The sequence below is a fragment of the Schistocerca americana genome, chromosome 8, assembly GCF_021461395.2.
Source record: "Schistocerca americana isolate TAMUIC-IGC-003095 chromosome 8, iqSchAmer2.1, whole genome shotgun sequence".
In the NCBI taxonomy this organism is placed as follows: Eukaryota; Metazoa; Arthropoda; class Insecta; order Orthoptera; family Acrididae; genus Schistocerca; species Schistocerca americana.
The window spans coordinates 374218095-374232524 of NC_060126.1; the positions used below are offsets into that span (position 1 = coordinate 374218095).

At 41.6% G+C, this 14430-nt stretch overlaps 1 protein-coding gene across 3 annotated transcripts in view; it reads right to left on the reverse strand.

Annotated features, from left to right (window-relative positions):
• The window catches only part of LOC124545370 (prolactin-releasing peptide receptor-like), an 835248-nt gene that overhangs the window by 22741 nt on the left and 798077 nt on the right, over positions 1–14430 (reverse strand). For all 3 annotated transcript variants that reach the window (XR_006967612.1, XM_047124280.1, XM_047124281.1), the window contains one exon: positions 8847–9105. Coding sequence is in view for 2 of the 3 variants with exons in the window: in XM_047124280.1 (XP_046980236.1) it covers positions 8847–9105 (259 nt within the window). In the remaining variant the exon portion in view is untranslated. The remainder of the gene's footprint in view (positions 1–8846; positions 9106–14430) is intronic.

Genomic DNA, 14430 nt, shown 5'->3' on the forward strand with positions numbered 1-14430 from the left:
TGAAAGATCAGACAGTTAATACATATGACAAGGACGGACATATGAGCATTTGTGATTAGTCACGTGACTTCTTTGTTGCTTTAGGCTGACCAGGCAATCTTATGACATATTTGAAGTAAAAACTGTCGGTACATAAGACTCTTACAAAATTAAAACAAATTTTAAAGCTGTTTTGATATTTTGATTAAAACCTACTTATTTTAACTTTCACTTTAATATGGAAAATAATGCAGTTTGGTGGGTTGCATCTTCTTGTAGGAATGTGTAGCGCATTTCTGCAACATAAAAAAGTTAAATATCAGAGTTTTAAGTTTAAATTATTTTAGTAATGAGCTCCTCTATTGACTTTGCAAAGTTTATCAAAGTTTGGACGATATTAGTGCCAATAAGCAAGAAATTTATTACAGGGGAGAATAAGTCAAAAGGTGTTCTAAATGAACAAAAATCTAGGTCACAATAAAGACATTCGGCAATTGAATTGCGAGAATAGCTGGAAGAACTGTTTAAAAAGTTACTTGGTTTCCTAATCATTGTCCTTAGTCTATTACGGATGATAAGAAGAACTAGACAGCGCTGACTTCGAAACATTTCTGCTTCTGTCAGGAGCGAAGCGGATTGAAAGGTGTCGTGCCCATGTAGCCATGATTTGTGCTATTTCTGTTTTTTGTTAACTATTTGTCTTTTGTGACATTCCCAGTCTGTGACTGTTCCCAATGGTGTGCGTTTCCTTTCTATGACAGGTTACTATAGGCTCCCTAGCTGATCTATGTATCAACACAAAAGTAGTCACATTATGAACGTACATGAGGTACTGAAGTTGTTGTGAAACAATTCACGTGATGAAGCTGACGAGAGATATAAGTGGCTTTTTTCTCTGAGAACTATGGGACTTAACATCTGAGGTCATTAGTCCCCTAGAACTTAGAACTACTTAAACCTAACCAACCTAAGGACATCACACACATCCATGCCCGAGGCAGGATCCGAACCTGCGACCGTAGCAGTCGCGCGGTTCCGGACTGAAGCGCCTAGAGTTACAAGTACCATCACTTTAATTTCACAATGTGTGCAAGCATTTCAAGGGTAGAGTTTTTAAGTTCCTAGTTTACTTTTTCATGGCATTTCTGAATTTTACAGATGTTTGAATGTACCTCTCTGCATGTGTGAGGGGGAACATCCAGTACACATTTCCCTTTCAGGCTGAAAGAAGGTGTCCATTTCCGTGTAGTGTTTGGCGCTACCTGTATATCTGTTCATGTATAGAGTCGGTGTGACGTGGCCATAGGACTGTAACTCTGTAGCGCGAAAAAAAATTTTCGGTTTGACAGCCGGCGCAAACCACTCTGGTAAGTATGTTTGCACCGTGTCGATGGATTTTTGCTGACGAAGCATGAGAAAGTGCTGTCGACCTTCTCCCGTTCTATTTATATACACAACGGCCATGTTTCATGCAACACGGATTATTAGAGATAGTCTGTTGCTCTGGAGAGGAGGGAGTAGGGCAGTGTATCAGTATTCTGTAGAGTTTAGGTTAATAAAATGTTCACTTTGTGTTCAGGGCTGTTACAAGTAAACTGTCGATATTTAAGAGGCCCAGTAAGAAAGGAGTGGTCACAGAAGCATGAGACGTTGTGGAAACATTTGCAAGGACATGCGGATAAGGAGTACAGAATAAATCAATATAGAATCACGAGAATGTGACCCCCATCAGGCCTATAGTCAACTGTAAGAACAGCCCAATATTCAAACTCAACACAAAGCTTTTCAAAATTCTCAAAGAACCATACACGTTCAATAACAACATGACACTTGAAACGCAGCAGCATTTACACAACGTGTCAAAAAGATAAAATTTCCTGGTGGAGCCACACTGGCCTCATTTGAAATAGAAAACATTTATTCTCCTGTGCCAATAGATCCCACACAGCAGATAATTAATGCCAGCCTACAAAAGCACAAAAAATTCTCATTCACTCACATTACTGAACTAGTGGAGCTGCTCGGATTCACATTTTCATACAACTATTTCAAATTCAACAATAAACTCTACAAACAAACAGATGGCCTAGCAATTGTCTCAAATCTTTCCGGACTGTTAGGTGAAATATTTACAAACAATTTAGAAGACAAAGTCCTAATTTCCAATCACCACCTCCTCAAATACATCATGTTCTACTACAGTTACGTAGATGTTACTATCATTTTAATCAATGGCACAAAATATGACGCTAGCGAGTTGAACCAGTTACTCAACAACGCCCATGAAAATATAAAATTCACAGTTGAATTCCAAGCAGGTAACAGTATAAACGTTTTAGAACTTATCATTAGAATAAAAAATAATAGACATCCATTTGAAATATATTGGACGATTACCGCAACACGTACTACCATCCACAGTGTCTCCCACAGCCCACAAAATGACGGCATTCCTGTTCACGCATGATCAATAGAGCTATCCAACTACCTCTCTCTGAAGATAAATGTGAACAACAAATAGAAATAATAAAACAAGCACCTGTTACAAAGGTTGCAACAGCTACATAGTAGGCACCCTAAAACACTCAACAGTGGCAAAGCAATCACATCACAAAAGACAAAAAGAAAATAACGCCTTCGATACAACCCCCTTTCGTGGCAGTATTTCATATCAGATTGCCAACGTCTTCAAACCAAAGGCATAAACTAATCCTCTACCACAGACAACAAAATTGGGCAGAACTCACTTCACAACAGCAACACACGAAATTCATTTCATCATACAGGTTTGTAGAAAATTCAATGTTTGGATGATGACAGTTCCTAGATAGACCACAAAGGTAGATCATTTGAGACTAGATTCAAAGCACACATGTCATAACTAAAGAACAAAAACTACCATACATCAGCAACAGCCTACCCACCCACATGAAAGAAAACACCACATTAACATCACAAGTATCAGCATCCTACACATCCAACCTAAAGGCAAAAAACTAGACATCCTTGAAACTCTCCAAATATACAAACACCAGAGAAAACAACCAGAATCGAACGTAATGACAAAAATCACAACAATTGCAATATCATTGCTTCTGTTTTCAGCGACAGGCTACATCGTTAAATTTGCAGTGCACGGACACACACCCACACCCACACACACACACACACACACACACACACACGCACACACACACGCAAATCTTCATACTTACCATAAATATTTAATTATGGTACCATGACAATCCCCAAATGTATACCCAGCTTGAAACTAAATGTTCGTCAAGTAACAGCACAAATTGTGCATCTATCTGCATATTTTAAAGCACCATCCAACTTATTAGTACAATCTTTTGTTAATTATTACCTATAACAAATATAACCTTAAGACTCCATGCTTTCGACAGTTTGCTGTAATCCAGTCACCCCTTCCACTACTCTCTCTCTCTTTCTCTCTCTCCCTATTTATATATCTATCTCTCTTTCCCTTTCGCTTTCTCTCCTTCTGCCCCCAGCCTTACATACCTATCACTGAATCCCAACCGAAACAGTTATCTGTCATTTATGTATAATTTTGCAGCTACTGGAGACATAAATATTGTACTTAAAGTTTGCAACCTGTCACCGGGTTCTATAAACGAGTATAAAATTTAAGCTGTATAAACTTGACATAATCGGATTTGTAGACCACATGAAATGTTTGTTCCAGCGCATGTTGCAATCATTACCTCAAACAAAGATCTCCACACTCCTTTAAAAGTTATTCCGAAATAACAATATTTTTATTATGGATGATAATGTTTCTCTTTTGCTATATGTTCTTTTCACCTAATAGTTTTTAGAAGCCATTCTTGTTTACAAAATACGTGCAACTGAAAGGAACCGGTCACCACTGGAGATATCCTGTTTCACTTGTTTTATTTTCACTGTTAGATGTACATTTAGTTTCTGGTAAAAAAAGGACAAGAAAAAAACTTGTTCGGGAGTAGTGTTTTGTTTCTGCACTAGACAGTGTCACAAGGTTCCCCCCAAATCATAACACAAGAAACACATCCTAACAAACGTGAAACCACCTGATGACGGAGGTTTCAACCTTCGAAACGCCTCATGGAGGTAAATAAACAATGACTGGTAACAGCAAACTTGTTGTTTCATTCTGTTTTGATTTCGACATGAAAGGGTAACACTTGTTGATTGTGTATCACGTTTACGTTCCAGGTTGCGAACGTTACTCAAGTGTGACGACCATCCGCATCCACGACAGCCTGGAACCGCACTTGAGGTTGCTCTACTGCTGCCCGAAAAAACCGTGGACCATGAAATGTTCAGCGGTTGTGACACAGCTCGAAGGTAACACATTGCGTCCAGCATACTCAGCTATGTCACACTGCGTCCAGCACTATCAGCCATGGCAGCGGTAACTGCTTCAACAATTTGTGGCACAATTAGCTGTTGGCCCGTCCCAGGAGCAATTACCAAATCGCCAAGTTATTTCGAATTTTTCTTCAATCCTGGTGCGGAAAGATCTCTCCGTATTCCTAATGTGTCGATACTCGCAACGTGCCGCAGCACTATTGCTCCTGTTATTATAAAACAGCTTTACGAATAAAATCCTGCATATCTTCTCGAGACTCACCTTGACTCTCTCCAACTGTAATGCACACTGATGCTGTGTTTCAAACCTATGGCAAAGTACCAATAACGGCATCTAACGGTAAGTCCTAATGCTAACAACACAAATCCTGCAGCGCACAGTCTGAATATCATTCCCATGACGTCGGGTACCAGCACGATAAACAGTTTTGCATCTACACTGGCTCAACTACCGAAAGTCTCACAATAGACACCTTGTATATTAGCGTGTTACATAATGTATTATGTGTTATGCGCTGCCTATGTCCTGTCACTCTTTATTTAGATTTCCGCTCTTTGCTCTCATTTAATTTATATTTATGTGTCACTGAAACTACGCCTGCTTAGCTACTGGGATCGATCGGAATTGATGGCGACACAGCAATCACATCATCATCATCATCATCATCTCCTTCCAAGGATCAGGAGATGGAGTCGCCAGTTCCACCTTCCATGTCTAACGAGGTCAACCTAGTTCTCTTTTTCCAGTCGGCCAATAATGTATTATCTTCTTTGGCAATCTATTTTCCACCGTTCTATCTGTGGTGTCACCGCCAGACACCACACTTGCTAGGTGGTAGCTTAAATCGGCCGCGGTCCATTTAGTACATGTCGGACCCGCGTGTCGCCACTGTGTGATCGCAGACCTAGCGCCACCACAAGGCAGGTCTCGATATACGATAGAGCACTCGCCCCAGTTGTACGGACGACATTGCTAGCGACAATACGGACAAAGCCTTCCTCTCATTTGCCGAGAGTCAGTTAGAATAGCCTTCTGCTAAGTCCATGGCTACGACCTAGCAAGGCGCCAATTGTAACAGTGCATGTATCTTACGAGTCTCATTTGTATAGCCAAGAGAGATGTATCACAAGGAATAAATAAAGTTAAGTATATTCCAAAGCTACGTATTTTCTTGATAGCAGTCATAACGTATCTTGTTCCAGACTTGACGCCAGTCGGCGTGTGTGTACGCGTGCCTTTCTTTCGGCTACTTCAGTGTGGCCTAACAGTCTTGTTACGTCACAACACTATCAACATGATCATTTCATGCCGTTCTATTCTCTCCTGTCTTGTCATTGCTTGTAAAGATTTTTAAATCTTATCTTCTTATTTCATTACTTATTTCATCCATTATATTACAGCTCCTTACATATCTCATGAACTTCATCTCTGCTTCCTGTATTCGTGATTTTTCTTTTTTTTTTATTACTGTCCATGATTCAGAACTATATATAAAGATAGGGACAGCCACACTGTTATAGAATTTCATTGTGTTTCCTTTCTTGTTTTTCTTGCAAAAGTTCTTCCAATTTTTCTGCAGATAGCTTGTTATTTATTAATCTTCTTCTCAATGCCTTTGTGACGTTAAACAATGTATCACATCCTAGATAACTAAAGTGGGATATTTGTTTTAGAGTTTTCTAATTTATTATTATTTTCGGCCTGACTGGATTCCTTCATTGGAAATCCGCTGTCTTTGTCATATTTGAAGATATAGTTAAGTTGTAATACATTGCGTTTTGAATCATTCTGTATACTGCTCTTCACAAATTATCTTCTGTTTCCTTTACAATGATATGGTCACCAGCGGATAAGAAATAATTTAAGGTTCCGCTGGACCTATTCTAATACCGAACTGTATTTTATCTTTCCACCTCATAACTGTGTCGCCAGTGTACAAATTAAATAAAATGCGCAATAACTGTCCCCTTGTCGAACACCTTGATTTATTAAAATATCCTCGGACATTTTCCATCCTGAACTTATAACTATTTTTCTAATTACATGTAGACTCTTTATGGCATTAACAAGGTGTTTAGGAAATTCTTTTACTTCCAATATTTTCCACAAAAGTGGCCTTTTTCCCTTAAAGACCATCTCGTAATCAATAAATGTTAAAAGCGTTTATAAACCAAACTTTCGAAGTTTCTCAATAATTTGTCTTACTATATATATATTATCATTAATGGCTTTCTGAAGCCTTGTAGAGGTTGTACTGGGGACTGCGCAGACCAAATTTTACGTAGAAACCCATCTCCGGAAACGTATCCAACGACGCTATGGATGGCCAGATCTATAGATGCCGGCGCCTGTAAATGTGCATATACAGAAGGTGACTTCATTGTGACGCCAAAAACTTTCAAGGATGACGGAGAAGGATAACTGTAGCAATTTGAGATAAGGGTGTCTGTATCAGAAACGAACGAGTAGGAAGTTATAAGCGAAAACCATGCTGATACGTCTGACAGCTGAATACATGTACCGGTACTGTTGTTGCTAAGATTATTGGGTATTCAACTTACGGAGGTGGTAGTATAGACCAAGACAAGAATAAATATTTAGTAAACGTAGACTCTAAAATGCATACCTTAAGCGTTATGAGTACTTGTTCAATAGAGGAGGTGTATTTCACCCTAGCGAAGATGGGTAAGTGCTCGTAGCTCCTGGGGTAGGCATTTTAGAGTCCATGTTTACTTGACATTTTTTTGTGTCTTGGCTAATACTACCACCACTGGAAGCTGCAAACCCTACATTCGTGAGAACACCAGCACCGGTATATGTATTCCACACTCAGATACATCAGAAAGGGTTTCGCTTGTAATTTTCGACTCCTTCCTTTCCGAGCCAGTGACCCGTATCTCAAATTGATACATCTATCCTCCTCTGTCATTCTTGAAAGTTTTAACATCATCATGAGAGACACCCTGTGTATACAGTGTGAGTCAGGAGGAACGGTACATTCATTGACGGGTGATACTACTGGTGATTCTGAACAAAAAACTTCTAATGAACAAATGCTCTTTTCTTAACCGTATCCGGGCAAACCAATGAAAACAGCTAGGAACGGGACAGGTGCACGTGACGGTAAATTAAGATACTGTTATGGTTTGTTTAATTGTGAACGTTTCCTCACAGAAGATGTTCAAACAGAAACTCAAGATTTCGTGTTCCAATAAGACGGTTATCTAAAACAACTGGTCCAATGAGTTGATCATCAATAATACCGCACCATACGTTGATTGAGAAACGTCGTTGAAAATTCGATTCCACAGTAGCATGCACATTTTCATTTCCCCATACATGAGAGTTGCGCGTGTTGTTAATTCCGTTGCGGGTAAATGTTGACTCATCAGTGAACAGAATACGTGGAATTAATCTATCATTGGCAATGATCCACTTATAGAATTCTAGCCGTTTGGCAGCATCTCCTTCATGCAGATGTACACTCTGCCAATTAAAGGCATACAGACCGTGCTCGTGTGCGTATCTCGCGTGTTTGAAGAATACCGAGTTGGGTAGCAATTCTTCTAGAACTACTAGTATGGTTGCGTTCCACTACTTGAAGAATGTTCTCAACTTCATTAAGAGTTTGCTGTAGCGGACGTTCAGGGGCAACATTAACGCTGGGAAGCGTACCACGCTCACGCAATCAGTGAAACACCGTGCTACAAACCCTGCAATCTGGCACTGTGCGATTCGGAAATCGTTGTTTGTATTCTCGCACAGCAGCTCTGGAATTGGCATTGGACAAACCATAGACAAACACAAAGTCAGCATACTCTGCATGTGTGAAGATCCGTGGCAGTTTCACTGCACAAAACTGTATTCGATGTTCACGTGGTAGCACTGTAGTACCGTACACTACGACAAGCACTGTCGGACTGAGACTTGAGATAAACAACTGCCACATGCGCAAGTGAACTGTGTAGTGACACAGTTAGTAAGGACGACGCTACATGTTTCCCGTTCCTAGTACATTTCATTGGTTTACCCGGAAACGGTTAACGAAAGGTCATATATTCATTAGAAATTTTTTTTTTGTTTAGAATCACCACTAATATCACTCCTCAAAGCATGTGCCTTTGCTTCTGACTCCCCCTATATATACATTTACAGGCGCCAGCGTCTCTGTGACCCTCCGTACTGATTTTGGGATGAAGTTTCCATACAAGAGTTCCTATGTAAAACATTATGTACTGGGTCCCCTCTACAAAATCTAGAGGTGTGTGACATGAACTGTGAAACACCCTGTATATTTCCCAGATTTCATTTGTTCGTGTTCGTAAATAGGTGATATATGCATTTTGTGTTTCTTTAATACTGTTGGGTAATTCTGCATTCTGTGGCAACCAAGACGCGAAGTACCTGTGCTTCAGATAAATTGTGTCAGTTAGCTGATGTTTATGAATGATAAATAGGCGCGTTGTACTGCCTGGGCAGAGTGAGTTCGCACCTGCGTCGTGCTGACTGGCCGAGGGCTGCTGCCGCACGGGGGCGGCGCTGTACGCACGCCTCCAGTCGTAGCCGCCCGGGGTGCAGTTCGGGACACGCAGAGAGCTGCGTGTGGAGCACAGCGCGCCCCCACCGCCGCCGCCACCGCCACCGCTGCCGCCCCCGCAGCCGTCCAGGTCTTCCGTCTCTGTGACGGGCGAAGCTGAGCACGCACTCTTCTTCCACGGGAAGCGCTGCCGGAACTCGCGCTTGAACTTCTCCTGCAGAAGTCAGTCAGCTGTTAAGATAGTTACACGATACATACGTCACTTGAACGATTTTTAACTACATTACCAAGGATCAATGGCGAGAAATTCGTATCAGTCTAGAATAAACTTTCTGAATAGGAACGAACTAGTAACGGTGTTCCACAGGGTTCAATTCAGGGACCACATTTGTTCTTCATGATGTACATGATGTTCGAAAACTCCCGTTACAAGCTTCTACTATTTGTAGATGACAGTGAGTACAAATAATTCTGAATAGGAACTCATGTCCGGAAACTCTACGATGGTTTCAAATTACATGTGCTACACTTCCACGTCTGCTGAGGGAAAGAGAAAAGACTCAGAGTTGCTTGTCCTTGTGTGAAATATAGCAGACAGGATGACTACACGCTGCCTGACAGAAACAGTGAAGCAGTCAGAAGACAGGGTCGGATGTCACTGTAGCTTTGTACTCGCACACACCACCGAAAGTCATGTAAATGAGAAGAACTGCAATTCTCTGTAACAGGTACAAGTGTCACCACAGCGCCTTAGTATTGCTCGTGCTAAGTGTTATTCCCAGCTCTCCTAGCACGTAGAATGGGCGTGAATAGTGTCAGGTGTTGAGTGATCACTGGAGAGGATACGAGGATGCCACATGCTCGTGTGGGACAGGATATCAGCATCTGCTAAAGTTGGGGATCCACATTTAATCAACTGGTTGAATAATGAAATGGATGTGAATCTGTTGGTCATTCGGAAGTGGCAGTGGACCGAGAATATTGTAACCCTTTCACATCCGAAGCTGCCGTCGGAGAACAAGTTATGGACGCCCTGAAAAATTTTGCGTCATGCTCCACCATTGGTCAGAAAGTAACAGCAGCCGGAGTGGGGAATTACCATCACAAGGGAAGACTGCAGCTAACACCACAACACGAATGGATATGGTCACAATGTAGCCGTGTTCTCGAAGCATGGACTACTACGAGTATCGTAGCATTGTGTTCACTAAGGAGCTGTGGTTTGCGCTACGCCGCATCGCCATCTTCGATGGGTGTGGCGGGGAGAGATACTGTTCTTTCAATGATTTGGAGAGGCGCAGCGGTGTTACTCCTTGCATTATAATGTGTATGTAGCTTTCGGGCATTACTTCAGGTCGCAGTTGGTGGAATGAAGAGAGATCTGGTGGCGCAACAGTACGTCACGGACATCCTGGGTCCGCATGTATTACCTCTCATGTGGTAACACATTTTTCAGCAGGACAATGCTTTCCCAGACGGGACGCGGCTTTACGAACTAAATGCGTAATGTTGAGCGACGCCCATGGGCAGCGAGGTTCCCAGATTCCACTCGATAGAACGTCTGTGGGTCTATCTCGGTCAAACTCCGTCCCAGTGCACGTATCCAGATATGAAACACCAGTTACAACAGTTTGTGGGTTCAGAATAGGGTAAAACGGCCTTATGACACGCTTCCTAACCATGTTAGTATACGTATCCCGACCAAAGGGGGTGCAACGTCGTACCGATAAATGGACTTCTACGGCCAAGTTGTTTGTAAATTAGGCTCGATTTTCTAATCACTGAGATATTATCGCATACCCTCTCAAATCGTGAAGTTTCCTTTAGTTTCCTTCTCTCCTCCCGGGTGCTTCAATCTTTTGTCAGGAATGATCTTCCCTGTTAGACTGATAAACCAGAAACAGTTGCGTTCGTTGATGATGCAAGCATAATCATCAAACCCAATGGAGATGCAACAACAGAAGGAACAATGAGCGAAATATTGAAGAATATTATTGATCGACTGCCAATATACAGGATGACAGTTATTGAACTATATGAAAGAAAAGGAAATTAGTTACAAACTACGTCGTTCACACACTTTATTCAATATGTAGACGTCAATACAGATATTTCGATTTAGGTTCTGACATGTTCGATGTTTCTACCATCATTGGTGGGGATGTGGCGCAAACGAAAAGAGAAATTCAGCATGACCCTCTGAACTGTCAGAAAATTGATGCTGTCGATGACCTCCTGAATTGCTGGTTTCAGGTCAGCAAAGGTTTCTGGGTTACTGTTGTACTCCTTGTCTGTAATATAGCCCCACAAAAAGGAGTCGCATGTGTTCAGATCCAGAGAATATGCCGGCCAATCGAGGCTCATACGGTCCCTAAAGTGCTCCTCCAGCACATCAAACTCTCTCCTGCTTCGATGGGGTCGAAATCCGTCTTGCATGAACCACATCTTGTCGAAATCAGGGTCACTTTGAAAATGGGTATGAAATCATCCAACACCTTCAACTACCATTCGGTGTTCACCATACCATCAAGGAATATCGCACCGATTATTCCGTGACTGTGCATTGCATAACACACAGTCACATGTTGAGAGTGAAGAGACTTCTCGATCGCGAAATGCGGATTCTTGTTCACCCAAATGCGCCAATTTTGATTGTTGACGAACCCATCCAAATGAAAGTGGGCTTCTTTGTTAAACCAAACCGTATTCACATCAAAGTCCTGTTCGTCATTTCTGTCGACAATAGTGTTGGCGAAACACAACCACTGTTCCAAGGCCCTGGGGCTTAATGGCTGATGGGTTTGAATGTTGTGTGGAAAGAACTACAGGTCTTCAACAACAACTTATCGTAGTGTCTCTCGGTTGATTTCCACCTGTTGTGCAGCTCGTCTGATCGATTTCCTGGGGTTAGTTTGAAACGTAGCGCATGTCTTCTCGTTGTTCTCATGCGTTTGCATCCTTTTTAGACGACTGACATTGCCAACACTGTCGCCACGAACACTACCCATTCACACTTGCGAATAAATTCTTGACTGTTAGCACTCGTGCACCGGTTGTCTTCAGTATGAACTCGGTCGCGAACTTCGTTTGAGCCGCATTTGGGCTGTGTTGCTGCTCGCATAGCAGGCCTTCACAAACGCTACACGGTCACACACGCTGTGCCCTGATACTTTCACCAGCAAATGGCCGACAACAACAAGGCGCGTGAGGATTCGAATACTAATTCCCACCATGCCCCAATCCCCACCATGTCCCGCAACCAACCACGCAGTTTGTGCGTTTTAAAAGTGAACCGTTAATACATTATAACGATTTTGATTCACATAATTGTACCCTATCCACAGCTTTGCTACCGTTGGATTCAAGGCAAATAATATCACGGAAACACCTAAAACTTATTATTCCAACTTCCTGGTTGGGTATGCTGCACGAAACGTGAATTAATAATCACATATTACAGATCTTGTCAAACACATGAGTTCAGAGTATGTAATTTGGGCATTATTCCAGGTTTTGGTAATGAAAGAGTTAACTTACTTTTCATAGTTACGTCCACTGATATTTGGACTTACTTTCTGCGGGAATTTCACACACAGACACAAAGGTTTTTACAAACAAATGTGATTTAACGACAATAACTGGTATCTAAACTTCATTTAGGCCTCTGTTTGAAAACTAAGCATGCTAAAAGCAGCCTCATATTACTTTCATTCTCTTATGAAGGTTGCTTTGAATTAACAGACACAATTTGAAAATAATAGTCACGTTCTTAAATATAGGACGGGCGTTCAATAAGTAACGCGATACATATTTTTCGACCAGCTTCGCTTTAAGAACTGTGAAAATTGTTGCGGAACATCGTGGAATATCTCCACTTCAGCCACTGTAGATTCATGATGTTCCGGTTGTTGGCGGCGCTATACCTAGTCTCCTGTAACGGAGTCGCGTTCTGAGCTGAAAACCAGAGCCTTGCAGATATTCACAGGCGCTTGCTGAATGCCTGTGGATATCTGGCAGTGACCAAGAGCACGGTGAATCGTCGGCGCGAGGCTTCTGCCATCATCGTAACAAGATCGCTCAAACGTGTCGACCGCACAAGGCTGTGACTCCTGCAATGTTGGAACGTGCCCGTGCGAACACTCTAATTCGAAGTAATCGACAGATCCAAATCAAACATCTCGCTGTTTAATTGGAAACCTCTGCTGGTAGTGGTGGCATACTCGTCCACAGACCTTCAGTAGCCTGTTCTTCGTAATCCAGCCAAAAACCCTGATCTCGCACCTTGCGACTTAGATCTGTTTGGCACAATAAAGGATGCACTACTTGGGAAGCAGTAAGTGGAGGACCGGTAGTTCACTGATGCAGCAAGACGTTGGCTCTGATGTTGACCAGTGGAGCGGTTCCGAGAGGACATACAGGCTCTCCCAATATGGGGGCATAAGGCCACCGCATTGGACAAAGACTTTTTGAAAAATAGGATTTTGTTGTCAAAAGAGTGGTGGAAAAAATATGGTTTATTGGAATCCTGAATAAAAACAACCTGCTTTCAGAAAAAAGTAAGCTGCATTACTTACTGAACGACCCTCGTAACACTGGAAACAAAAATAGCACTAAGTGACGCCATTCAGCTATATAAATCAATAGATATATTATTTATGCACAAGATTATTCGAATCTTCATGCATAGAATAATTTTCCGAACCAGTATATGCAGATGTCGCGTCAGTGCGTAATACTCATTCTCACATTTGTTAGGAAAACGATTTTCGACTCCCGGATTCTATTTTATCAGTTCTATCCTTAACATTTTATTTATAAGTAAGGCCTTTGGAACGCGCCAACGTTTCATTTTATCGATGCATTGCTTTTAAATGTGTTTTTTTTAATTTTATATTCTGTGCAATCCTCAAAAATATAAATGACTTTATATAGAGAAAACTACATAGTGCAAGTCAAGACGTCATGAAAACGAAGGGTGGACACATCCCACGTTAATGTTGATTACCAGGTGTCAGGATAGCGTGTATATACGTATGTTACCGAATCTTTAATCTACTTTAAAAATTTATATCTCGTTTATTTTTCGGCCTCATTTGCAAATTATTTATTGTGTGATTAGCTTCGATCTAGCTGGATTAGTTTCGGATTTATTTAAGCTCGTAGTGCCTGCATTGGTACTACACATTTGAACACTGATCTACTCCATTCAGGTACGGGCTGAGCAACCAACTGATTTTTAGTATGCCTCATTAAGCGCCTGAATCATTCTTAATTGTCCCATGACACGAAAATTACGCGACAGAGGCAGCAATATCACTCCATCCCCTGAAGCAGATCTCAAATTTTTAGGAGAAAAAAAGCACATTTAGGTGACGTCAGCCCTAGCAATCGATCCATCGAGAAAATTTGGTCCATAATTCCGACCAGTGGGAAAGTGCTCCAATCGTAACAGAAATAAGGCGAGTATGCTCCTGCCTAAAAGACTGACTGAAATGTAGGCTGCCAGATGCCTCATTCTAACTGCTTCAGCAACTTCAAA